This window comes from Epinephelus lanceolatus, chromosome 4 (genome assembly GCF_041903045.1).
Source record: "Epinephelus lanceolatus isolate andai-2023 chromosome 4, ASM4190304v1, whole genome shotgun sequence".
Lineage (NCBI taxonomy): Eukaryota > Metazoa > Chordata > Actinopteri > Perciformes > Serranidae > Epinephelus > Epinephelus lanceolatus.
The window spans coordinates 29,479,303-29,504,626 of NC_135737.1; the positions used below are offsets into that span (position 1 = coordinate 29,479,303).

Consider the following 25,324-nt stretch of genomic DNA (forward strand, 5'->3'; position numbering starts at 1 on the left):
ACAGCATCATCAAAAGGCAAAAACTTGGACCATGCATGGTAACATTTATTCCAGACATGCAAAATGTACACCACAGAGATGAAAACTGGCACGTACAGTACACTGGCAAAGAAACACAGTAACATATTGGAATGAAATGAACTGTTTTACTGACAGAGCAGAGCTTATAGGCTAGACGGTTGGCTCTTAGACACCAGTTTCAGTGATGGAAAGTTTTTATGTTAGAGAGAAACACTAGAGCGGTGAACTACATTCGGTGTGATTGACAGAAATTACACACACACGTGTTACCATTTTGGCAACAGTGTGATGTGACATTTTTTTAGTTTGGTAGTAAAAATGGGGAATCTTTGGATTTTGCTGCGTTCAGATGTTTGGATAAAGATTTTTATGTACAATTATGAATTGAATGGAGCCGATAAAAGCCTGGATCACACAAAACATTGTGCATTTTAGTAGTGATAGTTTACAGCACACGTTGGTAGTTGGTAGAATCTCTTCAACTGTCTGACACATTTTGTCCCTCATTAGTTGAAATTAGCTGGTGTTTCTCGTTTCACTTGTACGAGCCATTTAAACAAACATTTTATCACTTTAAAGCAACGTTGTCCAAATGATTCCTGATTTAAACTGCACAAGATATAAAAAATAAAAAACATTAATGCCCAAAGGAAAGCTGTGGATCAAAATAACGCGACATGGTCTTACAGTGATGTTACCTGTGCTTGTAGCATAAGCCTGTAATTTGTCAATACAACAGTCCTGTGTAGCCACAGTGTTTTCTCTCTGATAAAGTGACAAATACAGACAATCTGTCGTGCTCGGAGTTCAAAGAAAGGTTCTTTAAATGCTTTTTTTTTGTCGTTACTCAGTCAAACTCATCGGCCTGTTCATTTACAAAAGAACATAAATAAGTGTCAGCCTGTTTGGCTCATAGCATGCGTACATATTGCATATATATTTTCCCATATAAATACATTTCATACCAATACAAGGAGCAGAAAAAAACATTCAGTGAAACAATGGCATTTAACAATCGATGTATAACAATGTAAGAATGGAAAATGGGGCGCTATGCTGTAGAAAGGTAGAGTGTAAAATGGAGTTTAGGGGGACAAGATGATGGCCTGCGGCTGCTAAATCAGGTTTGTGGAGTGATGTAAAAGGAAAAGAAGGAATCTGGGAAGTTTGGCATGCATTTCAGTCTCTGCCACAGCAAGGCAAGGTTCAAGAGATTTCAGGGATATAAAGGGGGGGGGGGGGTTGTGTTTGCGGGTTAAGGTCCCAGTCCTCACACATTCTACAGTGGACATACACAAATCACTCCTCCATGTGCAAACCTGTTAGCCTCTTCCACTCCTCAATAAGAAAAGAGACAACTTATAACAGTCAAAACGAAGGCAGGAGTTTGGTTATCTACATTCACGCATGCAGTTGGTCTCAATTTTCTTTTTTAGTTCAAAAAATTATAATAAATAATAAAAATTAAAAATGTGTCCCTGCCCCTTTTTCACAAACCCTTGAATTTCCAGTGATAATCCAAGTGCTGACAAAGCAGCCGTTGTGACAGTCTTAACAAACCCAGCACCACTTGGCATACAAACAGTTTATAAAATGTACATCTGTGTATATATATATATATAGTCATATATCCATATTTCAAATATATTTGTAGCTGTATATGCTGTGAATGCAAGAGGTTTATACGCGGATTATATGCAGCTGTCTGAAGCCCACCCCAAAGTCTGTTTTTCAAAGAAGCACGGACACAGAAAATGTCTGTCGTTCATTCTCCTCTCATCTGTAGATTGTTTTCTTCGTTTTAAGAAGTCCATTACTCCATAAAGAAACATTTGTGAGTCCTTCTGGGCACATACAAATCTGTATTTTCTTTTCCTCTGTTTTAACCCGCACAAGTTTACATCAGGTTCTTTGTTATTTTTGTCAAGCAAATGTTACTGAATGCATGCATCTCTGATTTTTTCTCTGAATGTATTTACTTGCTTACTCTCTCGAGTTGCCTATTTTTTTTTTTGCTGTCTGAGGTCGGTCATGATGTAATTACAATATGGCATAATGTTAGGAACTGTATTACTTGTTTTTTTTTTGTTGTTGTTTGTTTTGGAATGAGCTTTTCCCCCCCTTGTTGCATCCGTGGTTCGGCTTTCATGGTTCATTTCTTCCCCTCGGGTCCTCCATGTCAATGGTTTACAGCTAAAGAGGGGAGAGGAGAAGAGTGCCATCGTCAGACAAAGTCATCGTACACACACAGACAGCTTAAACTCACCATTAGATTCATTACTCTGACTGCAGCTCAAGTGTCGAAGGCTTTGAGCAGCAGGGCCAATCGCCCTTGTTGCACAGTCAGCCCACTACAGCCGCTGCAGTGCTGAATCAATCTGCGCACACACACACGCCTTGGAAATGTGCTGAGTTAAGACGTAAAAAAACACACATCTCATGCTTGTGTGGTAGTGTCATATATCACCCTGTAATCGTAATGCAGTAGGTATTCTTTGTCGGTGAACACTTGTTGTTAAAGGCTTGTGTGAGACTGTGAGTGGACATGTGCGCGAGACCACGCATCATATTCAAGTTAGAACTCTTTGCATATTCATAAGCCAGACTACTGTAGCCATAAAACTAATCTAATGCAGTTTGATTCACAGTGCATCATTGTATGGAGTCAGAATAGAGTCAAAAATACTGTAGCTTTGTATGACCATATCTGACAGTGTAAAAACATTTTGTATGAATACAGTCAAATGTTTGTATCGGTAAAACATATCTGAACAAATACAGTCAAATATGGTCATACACAACTACAATACTTGACTCTATTCTTACTTCATATCATTGAGACTTCATTAATATTGTCCGTACATGTTTAATTAGCACAAACATGAAATCTAGCCATCATTGTATTTTTAAATTTGTCCTTGTCCTTGTTTCTGTACCTGCAAATGAGCCATAGGCTACGATGATGACAACGCCAAGGACGATGGCGACGATACTGAGCAGACGTGCCAGTCGACCCAGCCTCCTGGCCCCGTCGATGTCCCCCACCTGGAGACTGTTTCTGGACTGGAGACACACAAAAGCACAAGGTAACACCAAGACACACACTAGAGTGACAATGTCAAGCAATGCAGAGATATATAAACCATAATTACACAGTAGTCCTCTCTAAAATCAGGGCATGAGAGCAGAGAGGCCATATCACTCCCTAACAAGCTACATTTTCAATCTTAAAAATGATCTAAAATTAGAAACACTGATGAATTTAAGGGCATCATAAAGAATGTGGTGACAGAGACATGTGCCTGTTTTTCTTGAGAGGCCACTATGTTTGAATAGTTAATGTTTTACTGTGGATTTTGTATTATATGTTGTATTGGTTGCATTTTTAATGTGTTTTGATTGGCTGCTACTTTGGCCAGGTCTCTCTTGTAAAAGACATTTTCAATCTCAATGGAACTTCCTGGTTAAATAAAGGTTAAATAAATAAATACATTTTGAAGCGACCGCCCAAATGAAAGATAAGAGAGGTTGCTACATCCTTTTTAAATAGATGATAGATGACAAACTTTATTTAACTATTTATTTAACTTTTTTATTTAATGTTTAAGTTCCACCAGGCCATGATAGATCTTGTATCAAAACAGTATTGAATATTTTAATCCCACAGTCGTCAAAAAGCTTGTTCGGTGGGGGAAACAGGACAAATCAAACACAGGCTCTGTATAGGGCCTGTCAGGGACTGAGCAGTGAGGCGGTGAGAAAACAGGATTTGGTTGGAAATTTAGGATTTTACTTACCCAAAAAATGCCAAAAGCAATACAAACCATGAACTTAGTAACTGGGCTTACAGAATAGGTCAAACAAACAGAACTATACTCAAACTAACAGCAACAAACCACAGTCCCTTAACTGAACAAACTGACCTCACCAAATGAACCATGAGGGGACATATATATGGTGGCATGTTCAAACCATCTAACGCAAAAGGCGGAAACATAATGGACGTCTAACGACAACTAATACAAAGGAAAACCTAACTATACGAACCCCCCCCCCAGGAAGAGACCTCCCAGCACCGTGGTAACTCAAACAAAGGACAAAGAAAATGAATAATACAACAGAAAATAACTCATTCTAGCCCTACAATGTGAAAATGTGTGAACTCCATTTAAACAGTGTGTGGCTGAAAGGAAACAAAGAGATTATCAATCAAATAAACTGTGTAGTGTGGATTTGAATTTGATCTGAACTGTTTGGCATGTGGTTGCCTGCGAATAAAATTAGCTAGTGTTCTTAACAAAGTAGTGAGGTGAGCGTGTGAATAATATCACCACTGTTGCTTTTACTTTGTGTCACTTTGGCCACCACAGGGACATCTGCTTTTTGCACTGGCATGTAGTTCTCTGGGGCGGTACGATGGTGCAGTGGTTAGCACTGTTGCCTCAAAGCAAGAGGGTTCCTGGTTCAATCCCAGGAGGGAGCCCTTTGGTGTGGAGTTTGCATGTCCTCCCCATGTCAGTGTGGGTTTTCTCTGGGTACTCCGGCTTCCTCCCGCAGTCCGAAGACATGCAGGTTAATTGGTGACTCTAAATTGTCCGTAGGTGTGAATGTGAGTGTGAATGGTTGTCTGTCTCTATGTGTCAGCCCTGTGATAGTCTGGTGACCTGTCCAGGGTGTACCCCGGCTCTCGCCCAATGTCAGCTGGGATAGGCTCCAGCACCCCCGCGACCCTCAAGAGGATAAGCAGTTACGGACAATGGAATGATGGATATAGTTCTCCTACATGGTTCGCACATGGGAGAAGTTTCAGTTCTGCGAATTCACTGCTTGATTCTAGTACATTTCATGTACAGGACCTTTAAAGCTACATTATATTTAACATGTTCAATACTGGAAAAAAGACTACATGTACATGCTTAATACATACATCATTAGAAGACGTCTTTCCTGTAGTAAGTAGAATACAAAATGAAAATTAAGTTACAAAGAAACTAATCAAACTCCTTTAATTTTACCCCATTTGGCTCACCATAACTTTGTTTTTGAGTCTATAGGCAGTTGTGACGTTCATATTTCACACATATCCACAGATACTTTCAATATGTACATCTCCCCAGTGAGCTTCAATTTGTTGACACAAGCAAGCAGCACTAAAAAAACCATTTATATTTCCATGACAGACAGTGAAAGTGTGAGAGAGAAGCTGAATCAGCAGCAGCATTGGCAAAGTTACTTTTGAAATGGAAGTGGTTACAGGATACTAGTTACGCTGTTAAAATGTAATGTAGCTATTTTAATTTATTCCTCAAAATAAAGTAACTTATTACATTTGATTACTTTCTGATGTATTTTCTAACAAATGTTTTAAACTGGGCAATAAAACTGAAACGTCCTAAAAACATAAATTTACACATTTACACCTCAAACAAGGGATTTACAGTTCGGAGTTTATACATACATGACCCAGAGACCGACGCTTTCTGAGAGTTACACTCTAAAATATTTATCAGGTGGTTTTCCATTAATCGACAGCCCAGTTATTTTAAAGGGGAAATAAATGGCACACATACAGTGCAGTAAAGTTGACCTGTCTACAGGGTACTGTAGAGTGATTCCCTTCAGATAAAATGCCAACAGTAATTTATTCCAAGCTGTGAACGGTGAAATTGTCTATTTCAGATTGGCAGATTGGGATTGATGGAAAGATGTGACTGGCAGAGGCGAGTGGATGGAGAAGGTGAGCTCAGCGGTGTGAAGGGGTCGTAGATCAACTTGATCCTGTATGTATATTGCTTTATGTGTGCTGGAGATGTGGAGACAGGATGATTTATGTGTGTGTGTAGGCGTGTGTGTGTTTGTGGTTGTATGGTAGATGGGAATCCTTGTGCATTACTTTCACGTGTGAGAATCCCAAAACAACAAATCTCTCATGATTTATGTCACCATCTTCTCACCCACATTGGTTTGCACTTAATTTGGGCTGCTCTTTATTTGTGATACTGTGAAACACACACTACTGTACATGACACATGCACTAGTGTACGAAAACCAATGAAAGGCAAACACACACACAAACAGAGAAGAATATCTGACCATGATACAGACATCTTGTCATTGACGTTATTTACAATATCTTGTCTTTTAGATATTTTACGAAGTCCTTATCATTTTACAAAAGTTACTGAATCTACTTCTACGTCATGAGGTAGCATATAAAAGAGTGTACTTTCATTACAGCATTGTAGGAAACACTAGGGATGCCGATCTTCCCTCAAAGGATTAGACAGCTGATATTTCTCTTATTGTCAGCAAATGCCATGACAACACCAAGACCAACGATCAATTGATCCTACTAACAATTATCAGCTAATTAGCCAAATCTGGTATGGCTTATTCCTGTCATCTCCATGTTCAACACATACCAATGCTTGGTCAGGGGCCCAACATGTCAAATATGACACACAAGGGCCCCTCTTGCATCAGTTTTTCATATTCAGGGGCCGTGTGTAAATGTACACTCTTTACATGCATTGTTTCTTTTCAAAATAAACTTCCGTTTTTTTCACAGGAAATGTACAGTTTAGGCTCGGCAAATGCATATGGTCTCTTTTCAAAATAAACTTAAAATAAACAAAAGTACATGGTTAGATTCAGGAAAAACATCCTGGCTGGGATTACTGTGTTACTGTGTTACTAATGTAATATAATATCACGTGACATATGTCATATACACACTACATTGCTATTAAAATAGCTCAATTGCCTTTTGGTTTCACATGAGACATGAACTGCGGTCTCGTGGTTGAAAGTCCAGTGTTTGTTTAACCCATCCACCTCCCCTTTTATCCACGTTATGCTGACTTTCTCACTTTTTATGCTACAGCAGTTGCTCAGAGCGTCAAAAAATGCCACCGCCCAATGCATTTTATACCACTGTGAAAGGGAGCCTCTGTGCATCAGTGTCTGACGCCAAGGGCCACTGACCAAGCATCAATGAACCAATCAACCAACTATTTCCTCCAACTTGTGTAACATTTGTTAAAAACTGCAATGCCCAGCAAGAAATTACTGAGCATTTCTACTCTAAAAATGAAAATATACAGTGACTAGTGACCTGTTTTTAAAAAAATGACTGACAAAGATGGGGCAGAAAAGTCCAAACATATGAAAGATGGACTAGAATATAGTTGTTTTTGGTTATTAAATGTGATTTGTGAATCAGGTCAAAAGACGTATCATCCCTGTTTACTTTCACCTGTCAGGACAAAAAATAGACGCAAATGATAATGGGATACAACACACAGGAAGAAAAGTGTATAAACATGATACTATGGTGTCAGGTTAGAGATTAGAACAAGCAAACAGGAAGTGTACAGAGCATCAGTGCAGCATTGGTGCTAAAACACCCCATAATAACATAATAAGAAGAAGATGTAACCTGTCCCATCCCATTAATGTGGTATGGCGGCTAAGTTGTGTTTCTATCAGCACTGAACAAGAATTCCAGGTTGTACTGGAAAGGAACAGCAAGATTGGATGCTGAGAGCTGGAAAACATCGCCTGCTCTGATGAGTTCCACTTCCTGCTGTCTCCTTCTGGTTGTGTGACCAAATGCATCCATCATGCAGAGTGAAAACACGGCAATCTGGTGGCTGTGTGATGGTGTTGATTACATTTGCACGGCACTCACTGAGCCCCTTTATGACAGAATGCTACAGGACGACTGATCGTCCCTTTACGTCGGCACTGCCAGTGCATTTTAAGGAGGCTAAAACTGTCTGGGAATGCTTGAACAAAACAGTGAAATAAACTTATGCAGTGGAGTTTCCACCCACTAGATTTTAATCCAGAGCTGCTTGGACTGTGTTCAATACCAGCTTGTGCGAGTTAGACTGGGTCAGCACTCCTGCGGGGTGGTTTTCACTTCTTTTTGGGTCCTTGCCCTGGTAAACTGAGACCGTTCAGAGGTCAGACTCGGGGGGGAATACAGTATTAGAAAAGTGTCACTCACACTCTGTGTTAAAGTAGAGCAAGGGCAGAAGGTGAGGAGATCACACACAACAAAGTCTAAACTCAAACTTCCCCTGCGACACGGCCGTTTGCTCGCTCTTGTGACGGCACCATCTTTTACTCTTAAAGCCTGATGAAAACTTTAGGGAGCTGTCCGTGGTGCTGAACATTTCTTTTTAGCCAGATGCTGTGTGCAGCGCAGCAGGAAATGGAGCTCTCAGTCTTCTCATCTATATTAAATTACACCACTATATTTCTGTAGGGTGCTTTCCTCCATAAAGATAGTGTGGCGTTAAATGGAATAATTGCTACTGCTATCCAGCGACGTTACTTTGCAGTTATTACAGTGGAAAAAAAATGCACGAAATTTACAAGCTCATGATAATATGAACATTTTTTTTTAATCTACAATTTTATAGGTGTGGTGGTTTTGTAATGTAACGTACTACTTTTATTTTACACCTTTTAAGTCACAATGTGTTGTTTGTCTTGCCTCGCTCAGTCAATACTGAGGGTGCAGAGTTGGGGTTGCCTCAGTGTAAGATAAGACTACACTGCAGAGAGAAAGAGAGACAAAGAGAGAGAAAGCCCTCCCTCCATCCTCCCTGATCTCCTGCTAGTTACTTCATCCCCTCGCTCCCATGAGCCTCTCTGTCTCCAGGCTGTCTCGGGTGTAGTCAGATCCCACAGTGCGCTTGGTACACTGGGGTGTTCCACTGAAGCAGGTGGCCAGGGAAATGTTTTAAATGAGGACGATTTTTTTTATGTTTGTGAGAACAGTGTACATTTAAAATTATGAGTAAAGATTTATTTTCCACAGGCTTTTTACAGATTGTAAAACAGAAGCCTGTTTTTTTTTATAATTTCTTATTAGAATATCAATACTGTAGATATTTACGACCACATTTGACTTACTGTGTGGAAGTCTGGGGCAACATTTACAAAAGCAACTTACAAATGTTATATATCCTTCAAAAGCAATCAGGACAGTACACAATGTGGGGTACAGGGAACACGTGAACACACTGTTTTTAAAGTCACATGCATTGAAATTTTTAGATCTGGTCAAATTTAAAACTGCAGTAATCATGTTTAAGAGGGTTGAAACAAAGCACAAATATAAATCAATTAAAAAAAACTATAACAAAAAGATGTTTTTGGCAGATATATAGATGAGTAACGGTTATGTTAGGGGAGTGCATATTCATTCTGTAACACTGGGCGGTACTTGGACTGTAAATAAGCTGGATTTATTACTTATTTATTAATTGGGTGGTGAATAGACTAGGGATAGTTGTATATTAGTTGTAAATACAGTTGGGAATGTGTTGAAATAATATAAGTTAAAAGAAGAAATGTAAGAAAGGGGTAGGGACATGTAAGTTTTACTTCTACCTGCTTCTTTTTGGACACTGTTATCTTTGTCTTGTTTGCTTTTTATTATGTTCTTTTTATTTTTGGTTCAAAAATAAGTCATTCATTTGTTTATTTAAGAAGCATAAAAATATGATCTGAGCTGCTTGTATATGTGTGAGATATTCCCTTAAAAGTCAGGTGTAAGAGGATTTATTGATCTAAGTTCAGTTAATTCAATTTAAGTAACATAATTTATTCAACAGGCTTTGATTCACATTACTTCAAAAGCATAATAATGCCTTTGAAAAACAGTGATAAAAAATATCTAAAACTGTCAAGTTGGCTTTGGTACAACTGAGGGCTGGCACAATATCAGATTTTCACTTCATGATTATTGCAGTCAAAAGAATTCACAGTAACAATATTATCACCATGTCTATTAAAAATTTAACCAAAGAAATAATAATGCTATCAGTCAAATTCATCTTTCGCTTTGTTTATTGTGTGTTTTGCCTCTTTTTTTTGACAGATGAATTTAACTGAAAATAAGGGTGCAGGGAGGTGGACAGAGAGTCTCTAACGCCCACAAAAAGACCAGTTACACCTGATGGATGTGAAAAGGAAACCAGATGGCGCTGGGGGAGGGAGACAAAGAGAGAGCAGAAAGAAACAAAATAATTTTAGAGGCGCTGGACTATTTACACGATATTATTATTATGTGTATCATTAACCCTTTGAAACCTGAGCTTGATGTCTTTCAAATTATGGGAAGAAGGCAGTGAGCAAAGAAGAAGAAATGACCCCAAAATAGATCTCTGAGGTCTCCCTTGTAAAAAAGATTGTTGATCTCAATGGGACTTACCTGGTTAAATATGGGTTAATAAAATAAAAATAAAAATAAAATAAAAAATTGCAAGATATCAGTAAAAAGGGAAAATTATTAACAAGAAAGTTAGTTAAAAAAAAAAAAAAAAGTTAAAAACCAGGAAATTACCTGAAAAAAAGTGCTTAAAAATGACAATAATTTTCCCTATCTTTTTTCTTTTTTCCCCTGTTTTTTTTAATGTTTATTTATTTATTTATTTTAGATAATTTTTTTTATATGTAATTTTCTAAATTTTTTTCTAAATAAAATTTTCTTAGCAAATTGTTCATTGCTTTTTCCCCCCATGTCTTTAAAGGAAATCCCACCAATTTGTTCAAAGGGTTAAATACATGTTAAAGGTGTCAAAAGGTTTCAAAGGGTTAACATGATATTAATATTTCTTTTTTAAATATCATGGTTATAGTCAGTACCAGTATATACCGACACCCCTAATGTAATTTCAATGTGACTTAAGCCACCAAAGCTAAATCAGTGCACGTGTCAATCTGGGCTCCTGACAGTAAGCTAGATTTTCCTCTCACACAGGGACACACTAAAGCTTCTCACTTCCAGCACTGCAATGTGAAGCCATGGTGCAAACACAGTCCCAGTGGAGCCTGCATCGATCTGGACTCACATCACAAATGAAAGTAACATCAGCACCTTAAATCAATGGAGGCCCCCTTTCAGAAAACACTGCTCATTTAGCCTGGTTAGAGAGAAAACATTCATCAGGGTGGATCTACAAAGATGATATTTTTCATCAGTCCGTCATAAAATGGAGAATAAAAAAGAGACAGAAAGAAATAGGCTTCTGTCAGCATTCTTGTTTTCAGTTAATACACCCTGCATTGTTTTATGTTAGCTGCGGGGGCTGCAAGACATTTAGAGAGAGAGAGAGAGAGAGAGAGAGAGAGAGAGTGTGTGTGTGTGTGTGTGTGTGTGTGTGTGTGTGTGTGTGTGTGTGTGTGTGTGTGTGTGTGTGTGTGTGCATGGTTAGTGGGAGGCACCCTTCGCTCAGCTGATGAATGTCTATATTGATTCACAGTGAGAGTGAGCCTGGTCATATTTGTTTTGTGAATGGGAAATTCTACCCTCAAAGTGTCTTGTCCAGTGTTCATTGTGCTACCAGTGTACACAACGGCCACACACACACACACGCACACACACACTAACACACACACACTACTCCCTCCCTCTGTAGTTCATGCGCTTAGCAAAGGAAGGTGGAGGCTAGTAAGTCAGTAAGTGCTCCCTTTCCCTCTTGTCATTAATAATGGAGGGCTGGCAGCAGCCTGGTGGAGAGGGACAGTGTACAGCCAGGAGCTGGTGTGTAGTTATGTCTGTGAGACTGGCCATTCAGATCAAATTGTTAATTTACATTTATGCCCCTTAACTTCTTTAATTTTTTTGTTAATTTTTCTTCATGCTTCCCCTGTCATGTAGCCTTCTTTAAAGTGCATTTCACAGTTCGATACATATTGTTCTTTTTAATTTGGAAACCATTTTAAAAAGTCTTTCAAACTTCATGGTTGATGATAATTTGTAATGTAATTGCAGCCATTTCAAGCCCTAAAAGAGAGACAAGTGGATTCTCAGTCTGTGTAAGGAGCATCACAGCCTCTAGGGGCCGCTAAGCAGGGCTTTTAGACTCAGCCTTGTTACACTCAAGTCTCCATTAAAATTGCAAACCACTCAATGGGGTCAGATGATCAAACCTGTCAGACCCATGATGGTTCTTGGCACTATGAAATGCATTCTAGCTGCTGCAGCTGCTGCAGCTTATAAATTTTAATTGTATTTATATCTTGGTTACCATGTGAGCTGGAAACACAGTTCAGATTAGCTAACTAGGTTAAGTGTTAGCTGCACAAACACACAAGTAATAAGGAAACCACTGTTTATTGAGATAATCCAGGGTCAAGTTTCACAATTCAGCTCATAATGCAGTACGTTGTCCACATCAACATTCTAAAAATAATTCTGACTCGTGGATGGTGGAGTCAACTCCACAATTATAACGGCGACCATAGTGAATGATATCATTAGCCGCACTTTCAGAGCGATTTCATTAATGACAGAAATGGTATCCATTTCCATAAACTGCCACTACAGCTAAAGCGTGCAGAGCGTTGGCGCCACCATTTACAGGACATTATCGTTCATCAGTGTGGACGCTCACACTGTTATCATCATTAGGGCTGAGTGTTATTTTAAAAATTACAATTACCGGTACTACCAGTGATACCAGTAGAGTGCTGCATTTGATACCCATCATGTGAATGCATTGGCATGTAGTATAGCCCTACTTTTGAACATCTCGGCACGCTTAGCTGCCAACTCCATCAAAAACATTGTGCTCAACTTCACCACACCTCAGACTGTATGATTGGTAGCTGCTGCTGTGAGAGTAAGAGCTCGATGTTGGGGACAGATGTGAGAGTCTGCCCTGCCGCACAAACAAGGTGAAAGGGTGACTGTTAACATCACACAGATAATGGTGGTTATAAAGGTTATATAGGAATTTATCGACAGCGTTGAGCCATTTCATTGTTGTGAGTTTGTTGGGACCGATTAATGGCTCAGTGTTGGATGTTAGCTGCTGCTGCTGTGTTAGCTTGTGCTAACTTGGCAGATGTTGAACTGACTTTGCCAAGAGGACAGCTGCTCCGGAGACAGCAGCAACAGAAAGTTTGTTTATTTGACAGGGAGTCTGGACGGTCCGGGATCTGACCCCTGGCACGAAAAGGATCCAGTAGAGGTATTGTTTGAGTGTAGATGTTTCAATACTACTTGGTACTGGATCATTTTCATCAATACCCTTAAGGTACTGAGTATTAATACCCAGCCCTAATCGTTATCGTAATCGTATCGTAATCAACATAGCTATTGTTCTTGGTGTTGAGGGCCCATTATCAAGATTAACAGAGCATGCTGCTATTGGTGATGTGTTCAACTAAACAAAGTGACATCATAGTCGGCTACATCTGCAAAGTGCTGGCTGTCCTGTACATAAAGGAGCAGACACATTTGTACATGGGATTCAAACTGATGCAGGAAAAGGAAGCACTAATTACCCATCAGATGATGGTTTTTCCAGATCCATCAAAGCATTTAAAATGATGACCAGAGAACAAGCGTCCAGTTACAACATGGGTGGACCGACTGTCTGACAGGCTGACTTAGCTACACCAGCAGCCAAGCCGGTAGCACAGTGGCTAAAAACCAAATAACATGAGGGAGTGTAGGATTGATATACACTTACTAGAGTTAACATCTATGTGTAATAACTTCAAGCTCAGGCATACTGAACGTATTATAATAGAAAGACTTATTATTGACATTAACTATAAACTATAACTATAATAAGAATGCTATTATATTAAAGCCCCTACTTGTAGGATTTAAAGATTTCTGACGTTGGAAGCTCCTATTGCAATATGGCCGACAGCAACCCCCCATGCCTCATAAAGCTGGGTGGTGCTTGAATGCCACCACTTGCAGCCACACCATGACGGGGTCAGCTTTCATTAAAGCCTATTTTATCCACTGTGGTATGATAATATCATTACCTGCACAGGCTTAACTCTGCAAATGATAAATAAATCTATATTCTATTATAGAAAGAGCAGTCTCTGATTTTCTCTCTGCAGGACTCTGATAGGCGTCCTATAATTTGCAACAACGGTATAAAGTGCTTTTCCACTATATCTGCAGTATTAGATTGCTAATAAGAAGTCATTTACCTACACACACACACACACACACACACACACACACACACATTCACAGACGTCCATCCAGTGCAGCACTGCGAGTCCATATTTCACAGGCAAATCTGCCGAGCGTGCAATAACGCTCCCGCAGTTTGGGCCCTCCCATTACTGGGATAGGCTGGTCTGAGCAGTAAAAACCTATTACCCCTGCCTCTCCAATCCCCATAATTGACTACACATCTTCCGTGTTTGCCAGCCGCAAACCTTCCCCACCAGAGCATCTGTCAGAGATCTGTGGCGGCAGCCAGCTGGAAGTTGGCTTTTAGGTGGTCCTGCTGCTGGAAGTGGTGGTGGATGATGATGGATGTAACTTTTGGCAGTCCCGTTGTTAGCGATGCACCATCTGCCAGCACAGAAAGATGCTGACTCCTTGTACAAGCCTAAATGAGGCCTTAACAGATTGTTCGTTAATTATAATGCATTTTTGTCGTTTACAGGATTAAAACACGGATACTGTCTCGTTTGATGTTTAGTGCATGTACATCGGCTATCATTGGTACAATTCCATTATGTGCTTGTTGGAGCTTTCCAATAATGACACCTCATAAAGGTTAGTTTAAATCATAGTCTGTATAAAAATAATGGATGTATGCTGACCATATTTGGACGACAGGGTGGAGCTGTGAAGGAGTGGGGGACGGATCTAACCGATAGACTGTGGTGACACCTCACAGACAGCCTGTCACTCACCACATCCTCAATAATACATAACTTTAAGCCCTAATAAAAAGTGAGTGGGTGTGTTCTACAAAAATTCACCCTTAGTACATTTGTCATGAAGGGGTACTTAGCTATAGAGACCAAAAATGTGTTTTGTACCAGACTGTAAAACATGTTAAATTCTGCTTTAAAGTTGGGCATTTTAACCGGGAGCACACGAGGTCAGTCAGCGTAGCATTTTCTACAGCGCTGTGAGAGCCCGTATGCTGTAAATCATACAAACAACAGAAACAGCAGAGACTTCAACAGCCATGAAAAACTTCTGTGTGGAACTTCCTCAATAAAATAAACGAAAATGAGGTGCAGTGCAAACTCTGTGAGGTTAAGCTAGCATATTACAAATCAACAACAAATGAGCACAGCCATTTGAGAAAGTGGGGCGCTGTCCGCAGATCAGCAGTCACTGTCAAGCTTTGTAGTAAGTAAGTTTGATGATCAACATTCAAACAACCGCCCTCATCTCTAAGATGATATCAAAAGACATGCTACACATCAACTTCGTCAAGGGGAAGGGTTTTCGAACTATGATGGCATTTCTACAGTGAGAGTATCATGTAATTTTGGCTCTTCCAGTAATTGTCGAATAGTGCCCAGTGAATATCAAATAGCACTTTTGCTTGAAATGCCCATCCCCAGTCTATTAAATGTGGACACTCGTTAATAGCAGGAAGATATATCTACACCACCATAAAATGGTCATATGACAGTTTGAAGATCTGAATCTGCATTCATTGATTTTTTTTGGCCACTTGGGGAAAACAGAACAAGCTGAGACACAACACTGACACATTATCACGATATACAGTTGCAATGGTGAACATGTTAGCAAACAATTGCCTATTTACCCTACATAACTGCACACTGAGGAGCATTAGAAGTTGTTTTGAATGCTGTTTATGTCTACTTGATGAGTCCAGCATTTATGCTCCTTTTAGCTCTGTTTGGGTTTTTACTGGCTCCTGAGGGAAATACTTGGGTCCTTAGCTGCTACATGCTTCACTGTGTGATCAGTCAGTCACTAATACCCCCTTTCGACAGTCATGGGCTGGCTTGGCTTGGCCCATCCATTTCCATCACAACAGGGCTACCGTCTTGAAAATGTGTCTTAAACTGATGATGGCTTGTCTTGAGTGATGACGTTTAAAACTAAAGTCCTATTATTTTTGCTGCATGTGTTTTTCCACAGCAGGGCAGGTAAAAGTTTACTTGTTGGAGGTGAGCTGTTTGCAGAGGTGCAGTAAGAGCCTGTTGTCTGCAGCTCTTCATCAACATCTCACTGTGGCTGTTTCTGCTTTCACTTTCCTCCCTGCCATATAATTAGACTTGAAAGTCCCCCAATATTTTGGTATGTATAAACTTTTATTGTGAAGCAGCAAAATAAAGAAGTGTTCAGTTTTCGAGCAGCAACTTCACACAAATTCTAATACAGGGGATAGCAAGCATGAAATAGTAAAATAAAGCAGGTATCTAAAGTAAAGACAGGACGCAGGAGACAAACTAAACTCCAAACCACAGAGATTCAGTTAGAAGCTACAAAAGTCCTGAGAGACTTTTAAAACTTCTTTCTCTCTAGTCTTCTACAGACAGAGGTGAGTCAAGTCTTGCAACACACAAGCTTGTTTGGGGGTCATTGGGAGTTGGCTGCGGTTGGCGAGACGTCACCGCGACCCGCTTGAGGGCAGGCAGCCAGGCATTTGGACCTACTCTGGAGAAGGTCCATCTTGAGTGTGGCTAAGCATGGCACGCCATATCTAAACTAACAATGGTAACACACATTGGCGTGGCATGACTTTACTCAGCGCATCCAAGAGTGATAACGGAAAAAGGGTTTAACTTTGTCTGTCTGCTGTTTGCTGATGAGTGGGTTGGTGTACAGTCGGGTTTTCAGAGCTCAAACTAGTTATTAGTAAGTTAATTAATCTCCTCTTTTCTTTGTACACTTGTCGAGAGTCTGGGCTGTTTCCTCTGATCCAGTATGGTTTTAACAGCAGTTAAGAGTTTTTTTTCTCCTTAACTTTCCAGAAGTATCCATTTCACATGGGCGAGGAAATTATCAGCACTTAGGCGTGAGCTTGCACTCTCACTGGGCTGTATCGTGCGGTATCAACCACATTACTTTTGATTCATTTGTTCAAAGCGAGCGTTGTAAACCTCTGTTTTCCTGCTCTGACTCACTTGCACTTATCTGACATCACTGTGGTATCTGATTCAATTCCTTCCTAATCCAGTGATAGGAACTACTTTATAGCCATTTGCTGTTTCTCTCACACCCATCTGCCCTTGTAGCGATGATGTTTTGATCTCCTTTGCCAGGCCCGTATCCCCTTTCCATACCCTTAGGAAAGAGAGAGGATGCTGATTGCTGCCACAGAGCTTGGCTAACTGCTGCAATCTGCCCTCTGCAGAGAAACTAAATAGACTTCTCTCGCCTTCTATTGAGTTAGCGGCCAGCTCCAGTTTCTACCTCCTTCACTTTTCTTTCTTTTGCCCTCTGTCAAAGCCTCTCCCTCTCTCCATCTCTCTCTCTCTCACACACACACACACACACACACACACTCTCCGTGCCATTAGCAAGCGGCTGAGTTGTGAATGTCAGTGGGTTCATGATGATGGCTCTGGGAAGTACAGGCTGTCTCGTGGATACTGCCTGATATTCCCTTTGGTGTGTAGTGCCCACAGGAGTGATATTACAGAACTAATGGGTTTACTGTATTGCCTTTGCCTTGTTTCTCTGTAGATCTGAGTGCTGGCTGCTGTACAGTGTCAGAAGTAAAGTGTGCTGAAAAACACAAATGGCTGTGCCAATAGCAACTAAGCTGCCATCGGCCAACGAGAGTTAAAATCCTGACACAACAGAGTTACTACTGATGCCACTAAAAGACTCCTGGTAACATACTGCCAGATACTTAATGCAGGGTGTGTCAAAAGCCTTATTTATCTGCACTGCTCAGCTACACTCTGAGAAATAAGGGTTTCAAAAGGGTTCTTCATTAAAGTTCTACTAAAAACCATTTGCTTCTGAAAGGGTTCTTCAAAGGTTATAGTAGACTAAAGGCCACATATTTTTTGACGTGCGACAGCCCCTGTTATTTTCAATGTATAGCCCCACACGAGTGGGGGCAAGAACCGCGTCGGTACTCCTGGGCTTGCTGCCCTGTTGCGCTTTACACCACTGCATTTAAATGCATTTCCCCCCACTGACTCTCTGCTTGTACATACCAGCTCCTATAGCAGCTCTTTTCCTCTGCTCCTATGGCAGCTCGACTCCTCTCATTCCTCACCACTGATGCATAGAGAACTCTGTTGCTGTTGCTGTGTCTCGTTTGTGACAAATAATGGATAAGGAGAGTCTCGTTGTTGAGGTTGAGAAATATCCTGACCTAAACAACCCACAAAACTGCCGTTACAAAGACAATGGCCAAAAAGATATTGCCTGGCGTATCATAGCTCTGGAGATCAGCTCTTTAGGTGAGCAATTAAGTTTAATTAGAGTCTGTCCACACATGATTTTAAGCTAATGCAAAGGTGGAGGACGTACAAATCTTATAGTAAAAGTAGTAATTACTTTGCATGGTCGTTTGTTTACAAACTGTGGCGCGACTTGTCCAGTGTGTGCTAGGGGTTGCATGTGACGCGCGTTACATGACATGACTCGGGCTAACCTGTCCAACTAAAACCATGATTAGTGGGAGACAGATCCATGTGTGTCAATTACTCTTTTTTACTGTGCTTATTTCATTACTACTGCCATCCCCTTGGTGGATTCTATATTAATACCTGGTATTATATCAAAGGGTTCTCAGTTGAACCCCCTGGATGGGTTCTTGTTAGCCAACTAAGTAGGTGGAAAAGTTCAGAATTGAACCCCCAGAGAGGGTTTTAGGAGGAACCATTACACTACAGAAGTGTTCTCTGTATAACCTTGCACAGGGGGTTCTGGGTTGAACACTCACAACCTTTATAAAAGCCTTTATAAAAGGTTCTACCAGGGACCAAAAAGGCACTCCTGTGGGAACAAGGTAAACCACTGGTTCCCAACTGGTCCAGCCCCAGGGTCCAGATTTCTCCTGTGACATTAGTTCAAGGTCCACACAGTTTAATACATTCAGTGTCATACTTGCGTTTGGCCATGTCATTGAGCTAGTTTGCTGTCTCTGTCAAGTAGCAGTCTGTTAGTCACTCACTCTACAACAGGGAAGAGCACTTAAAAATAAAAACTATGTGACGAAAATAAACTGTACTTACTTGTAAATGAAGTGTTTTTTTTTTTATTTTACAGATGTTGATCTCTGTGAAAAACTTTGTGGAAGTCTTGTATGTAACACAATCCCATTAGAAGTGTAGCTCAAGTGCACACCACATATTAATGTAGGGTCTCATCAGGAACAGATCATACACTGGACGCGCGTGTGTGTGTGTGTGTGTGTGTGTGTGTGTGTGTGTGCGCGTGCAGCAGCCTAACCAATATACAGTGCAGTACAGTATAGTGCAAATAACTTATTGATCGCTGGGCCTGAAGTTATGTCTGTAATTACCCGACTGAACTGCCATTTGCATTTGCAGCTCTTAGACCATCAAACCTTGACATTATTTTTTATTTCAGATATTAAATTTGTGACTTTACAAGATCAACTTTCCACATCTGCGTCTATGGAGGAGGAGTGTCGGATCACAACAGATCATACTGACATTGTAACAGCACAGTGCTCACTGGCTATTAAGGAACCTTTTTTGATGGCACTCTAAGTTTTACTGCCATTTAAAAAAAAGCAATACAGCCTTTCTTTCTAATCAGGAATTATGCAAGAACATTTTTAGAGACTGTTTACATAAATCTTTAAAGTGCACATCGACACATGGGTGCTAGGAACAAAGAGAGACCACCCAGAATTAAAAACATGGCCAGTTAAATTATTGGGAAACAGCAAAAATAACTGGGATGTGTATATATATTTAAAACCAAGTGTAACAAAAAGCCCTACATATTGTGGCTGATCTGGTTCATCCTCTTTTCAAAGGATTCATAAAAGAGCTGCTGTAGAAACCAAGAACATTTACAAGAGGCCTTTCATACCAAATGCACTAACTTTGCTGTTTGCACTGGAACCATGTCCGTTACTGATGTCTGTACTGTGCATCTTGTGTCATTCATTGTATGTATTGTGATTTTACTCTGATGTGTTTCAACCAACAGGTAAAGCTGAAGGCAAATTTCCACATAATTATTATCAAATCATGCCAGTGATCAAATGCCCTCTGCAGCTTCCTGTGGCTGGATGTTTTATTGTATCATCTTGCACAAGTGTAATCTGAAGACAAAGAGTACAGACTGGATGCCACTTTTCATTACTGTGTTTTACCTTTGCTGCAATATCACTGGCATATCGCTTAAACAATGACTTTTTATTACCTAATAGTCAGTGTGTGCCAGAGCGAAGCAAAGGTCACCATCAATGAGATGTAGCCCACTCAATCAAAGCTACACCGTATCTGTAATTTTTCTAAAACGTCGACAAAATCATGAATCTCTCCAACACAAAGCTGACACATTTCTCAGCTTGTTAGACCACGTTTGCATTTTTACACATCAAAATCAAGCACAAGCCCAGCAGTATCTTGCTTTAATTATCTTGGACGTTATCCAAATGTTGTGAAATGAGCTACAGCCTCGCACAGCCTTCAATGACAAGTCCACCATTTTCACTGCAGACCTTTCCCCACTGCAGAGGGTGACAACAAGACAAGTGTCAGCTTTCACTTTGATCGCAGAGCACCCTCAACATTGACTCAACTGCATGTGCTGCAATATGAATGTGACGAGGCCACATAGTTGGGTTGGAACAAGTGCTTGCTGAAGACCAACTAAGAATTGTGTCCCCAGAATATTGATTGGAGAGTACTTAACAGTAGCAGCATATCAAGCATGTGTGGCCGCCCAGCGTGGCTTCAGTGTCTTAGCTGCGTCTTGTATCAGCATTTCCTGCATCCTGAAACTTCCAGTGAGAGGATTAATCAAGTGTCAGCGCCTCGAAACCAGAGCAACCAGCAGCGGGAGACTCAGCACTGGGAAAGCTGATGATGCACTGAGCTCTGGATGTGTGTGTGTGCATGTGTGTGTATGTTCCAATGAAACACAGAAAATGTACTGTCAATAAAATATGAAACATTTTGAGGAATTTTTGGATATTTAGATATGACATTACGCTGAAGTGAACTGAAACAACTGTTCTGCAGTCTTTTGAGACCCTCTCTGGTTTTGGTGGAACCTTTATTTAGATCTTTTTTACATTTAAATGCGTTTAAATGAATACCATTTACACAGGATAAGACAATAAAAAGTCCAACTACTGAGTTAAGTAAAGATTATATTTAACTTAATCAATCACTGGTTGTGATTTATCCAATGAACACACCAAATGTTTGTCAGTTCTGGCTTCTAAAGTTTGCGGATTTGCTGCTTTAATCTGTTTTTTAATACTGTAAATTAAAGTTTGGGCTGCTGGACAAAGAAATTAAGTACTTTTAAGAAGCCACCCTGGGTTCTGATAACTTGCATTTGGCAATTTGGCAATATTTTTTTTCATATTTCACAGAAAAGGGATTTGTTTTAATCAAAAATATTGATCAATAAAAAAGAGCATTGATATACTTCTGGATGTACTGATATCTTTCTATTCATAATGAATTTGGTGAGCTAGTAAACACTATTGCACTTTGTTTTCTGGATTATGTATTATTGTTTAAAGGTTTTAATGACTTCTCATTTCTACAGTGAATATATGGCTCGTGAGTAAAGATAACATTTTAGAAATAACATATTTTCTACTTCACTTCTCCTACACTGATCAGGCAAAACAGTGTGACATATATGACTTAATAAAACTACAATAATGGTGGTGCTGTTGGCTCACATGGTGTAAGGAAATAATTAACACAGAAATCCAACGAAGCTGCTCCCACAGTGGTATCAGCTAGGGCTGAGTGGATGATTTCTTTCTATGCATGATGAATCAGAACAGTAGTAACTGTTTTTCTCACTCAGATCACTTGATGCATCCATAATTTTAACATTTATGGATACATCTTTATATCTTGCTTAACACAGGAACATTGTACACTGTAATGCAATACAAACAGCAGTCAATACTGTTTCAACCAGCTCTGTGTCATAATAATGTGGGCAGTATGTGTAAATAAACTGTGGTAAACTTTCCTCCATCTTACCAGCGCCCAGATCTCCCTGCCCATCTCCCATTGATGTCTGCTGGCTCTAGGGCTGTTGCTCATATGAAAGATTGTACTTTTGCTTTTCGTATGCCAATGCCTGTGTGTGTGCAAAACTTTATATATCCTCCATTTTTTATTTTTGTTGTACTGTATGTATTTATTATGTCTGTGTTGTATCACTGTCATGTTTGACTATGTATTGGTTCAGGTTGATTCCAAGCAACATTTTCCTCTGGGGACAATAAAGTTCGTCTTGTCTTGTCTTGTTTTGTCGTATCTTATTGGTTAGCATTGTCACCTCACAGCAAGAGGGTTCCTGGTTTGAACCCAGGGTGAGGGAGCCCTTCTGTGTGGAGTTTGCATGTTCTCCCTGAGTCAGTGTGGGTTTTCTCTGGGTACTCCAGCTTCCTCCCACAGTCCAAAGACATGCAGGTTAATTGGTGACTCTAAATTGTACGTAGTCCTGTGATTGTCTGGCGACCTGTCCAGGGTGTACCCCGCCTCTCGCCCGGTGTAATCTTATCTTATTTTATCCTATCTTATCTGTTGGTGAAGATTCTCAGTCATCCAGGTCATGGTAATCTTAAATGCTATATCGTCGGCACTTCTCATTCTGATATCTGAGGAAAGTGAGACAGATACGTTGTAGAAAGCCGACCAACTTTGTCACATCTGAAGAAGCCTCTTGGATGAGAGGCGAAACGTCTTCAAGAAACTCAAGCAAGTCCAATTGCCTATGATATAGCACTTAAGCTTATGTTGTCTTATGAATATTCCCCTGTCATGCAGTTTGATGGCCATCCTCTTAAAGACTAACATTGCTCTTAGTCAAGAGAAATATCCACTTTCTCCAACATGTCTGTCTCACTTTCTTCAGATATCAGGAGGATAAGTAGACAATATGCTTCGGTAAACCAGATGTACAGTATACACTGCACAGCTGCAGAAAGGTATAGCTGTTTTGGGAGGCATCTCACTTGTTTGTCATGTCGGTTATACTAACTTGACATGTCTGAGCCAGATTACATTGATAGCAAACATATTTTCAAATCCTGACACTTACCTTGTGCTATACAAAGATGTCACGTGGATATTGACAAGTTTGTGTGGTTTGAAATTAAAGGCTTACTAATTACAAACAACTGATGCTGTTCATAGATCATCAGTATGAGGTCTCTCCATCAGACTAAACATCCACCTCTGCTGCCCCACTTTTTGCACTCGCAGGATGCTGTAGTTTTTTTTGGTAGATTTGGAGAACCACAGAGAGAGTTAACTCACCATGATGGAGTACACCAGTGCGACAATGCTGACGGGCCAGACGGGGCAGAAGCAGGACATGATGACGAGGATGAGGTAATCCCTGGGCTTCGGGGTCTCCTGGACGGTAGCGTTCCCGGTGGAGGAGCGGCTCAGGCTGGCCTTGGATGGGGAGAGGGGGGCGGCGGCGGTCAGCTGCCCGGCGGAGCCCGACCTGACGGCGACGCTGTGGCCGTTCTGGTCGGCCTCCAGGCCCTTGTCGCTGTCCATGTTGACCGTGAAGGAGGTGGACATCTTCATCCCGTTGCCTCCGGGCTCGGTGGTCAGAGCCAGGAGTTTCTCCGTCTCGTGGGGGTCCGCGGGCTGTGCGCCTCCTCCACCCTCACTCAAGTTGGACTGTAGGAAGTCGGTGTCCGTGTTGATGGCCATGATCAAGTCTCAGGTGTACCAAATTAGATCAGAAAAGGAATTTCTTTTTAGAAAGTGGTTTAAAATTGACTATAAGTCAGGAGACATCCCATGATAATAACTTTCAACTTTGATTAAATAACCAGGATCACCAGCTGAGGTGAAGCAGGAGGATGAAGACAATTTAAAAGCTGCTTTATAAAGCTCGGGTGTCACCTTACAGATCGGCCCTCCTGAAAGAAAAGAATAAAACGAGAGAAGAGATGAAAGCAGCCATCATTTTCTCCTCTTCAATCACTTTCCGTCACCTTCCTTCATATCCGCCGTATGGCTCATGTCCGGAGGGGCTCAGATGAGAAAGCCTCCTCTCCTCTCTGATACATCCAAGGAGGAGAGACGCAGTCAGAGGAGCTCCTGCCGCCCGCCTTGATCCAGCACCAACACTTGTCTTTAAGTCTGTTTGCTCATTGGAAAGTAGCCTGAGCGCGTCTCTTTCCTTCTCTACAGACAGATGGATGGATGTGAGGCGTCTCTCTGAAAGCAGACCCCAGATCAGACACTTTCCCCTCCTCTCCTCCACCAACTGTCTCCACGGCGCAGCGGCACAGCGACTCTACTCAACTTGGGACCAGTGTCAAAGCACCCATATTAAGACTGAGGACTTCCGGAGACAGAACACAGAATAAAAGCCTCTTTAAAATATAGAATACACTACAATAATTCACCCAAGATAAGATAAGATAAGATAGACTTTATTGTCCCGAAGGAAATTTGTCTTATATATATATAATAAAGTCCATAATCAAATGCAACATAATAAAGAATCACATCATTATAGATTAAGTTTAGGTCTATATTGTAGCTCGACATAAGTTTAAAAAAGGTTGCATCCTCCTTTACTGCGCCTCCTGGCGAGCAGCTAAGTGGCTCAAATCAAACGCACCCACAGGTGCACGCAGTCTGTGACTGACATGCTAAATGCTACTCCTGATTTCACTGAAGATATTTTATCTTCAGTGAGGGATGTTGGGACTTTGTGCTGTTGTGACTGCATTCAAATCATTATGTTTGAAAAGTCTGAGGAGTTCAGTGGGACAGAGAGGCTGAGAATAAACAAGCAGAGGAGTTCAAAATGGAGCAGACGGTGCAGGCCTACATCACATCACAGATTGATCTGACAGGTGAGTCCTACAACAAACTTTTTCGTGTGTGCTCTACACTGTGTAAAAACTTTGCATCGCTCCTTTGCTTTAATATGCGTGGTTGTGGCTGCTGCAGCCGCTGCTGTTGAGTTTGTTTATTCATCTCATGTTGTTGTTTTGCAGATGGTTAATTCTGCTGTTGATCCAATATGAAGTGTCAGGGTATTTAGTGGCTGAAAAGCTTAATTTTAGTTGCACCCGCTGTGGTTACCATATCTCTTTTTTTAGTTATTGCTGGCCATTTTTGTTTAGTTGTTTAAGTTTTGTCCTCATTTCCGGATTTGTTCTGCAGTTGATAATCAGTTGCATGCAGGCTGCAAAGTGTCAATGGTGGAGGAACATATTGTTGGTTTGGATTTAGGGGCTCTGTGGTGTCATGTTGACATGTTGATGCACTTATACTGTAGCCTAAATATGTTCATTAATTAAATAGGTCTATCAGATAACATTGTCATGCCATAGTTTTTTTTCTCTATAGG

At 40.6% G+C, this 25,324-nt stretch overlaps 1 protein-coding gene across 1 annotated transcript; it reads right to left on the minus strand.

The window, feature by feature from the left end:
• Positions 1-1,444: 1,444 nt before the first annotated feature.
• On the minus strand, positions 1,445-24,234 carry trarg1a (trafficking regulator of GLUT4 (SLC2A4) 1a). The gene is made up of 3 exons (XM_078167125.1): positions 23,257-24,234; positions 2,958-3,084; positions 1,445-2,214 (listed from the first exon to the last, which is right to left on the minus strand). Exons 1-3 carry the CDS (start codon positions 23,662-23,664, stop codon positions 2,201-2,203), a joined length of 549 nt encoding a protein of 182 aa, XP_078023251.1. The 5' UTR covers positions 23,665-24,234; the 3' UTR covers positions 1,445-2,200.
• Positions 24,235-25,324: the final 1,090 nt, after the last annotated feature.

Coding starts and splice junctions, on each gene's coding strand:
- trarg1a (XM_078167125.1), bottom strand. CDS start 23,664: ATGGCCATCAACACGGACACCGACTTCCTACAGTCCAACTTGAGTGAG. Junction 3,085..23,256: donor CACTGGTGTACTCCATCATG/GTGAGTTAACTC, acceptor GTGTGTCTCCAG/TCCAGAAACAGTCTCCAGGT.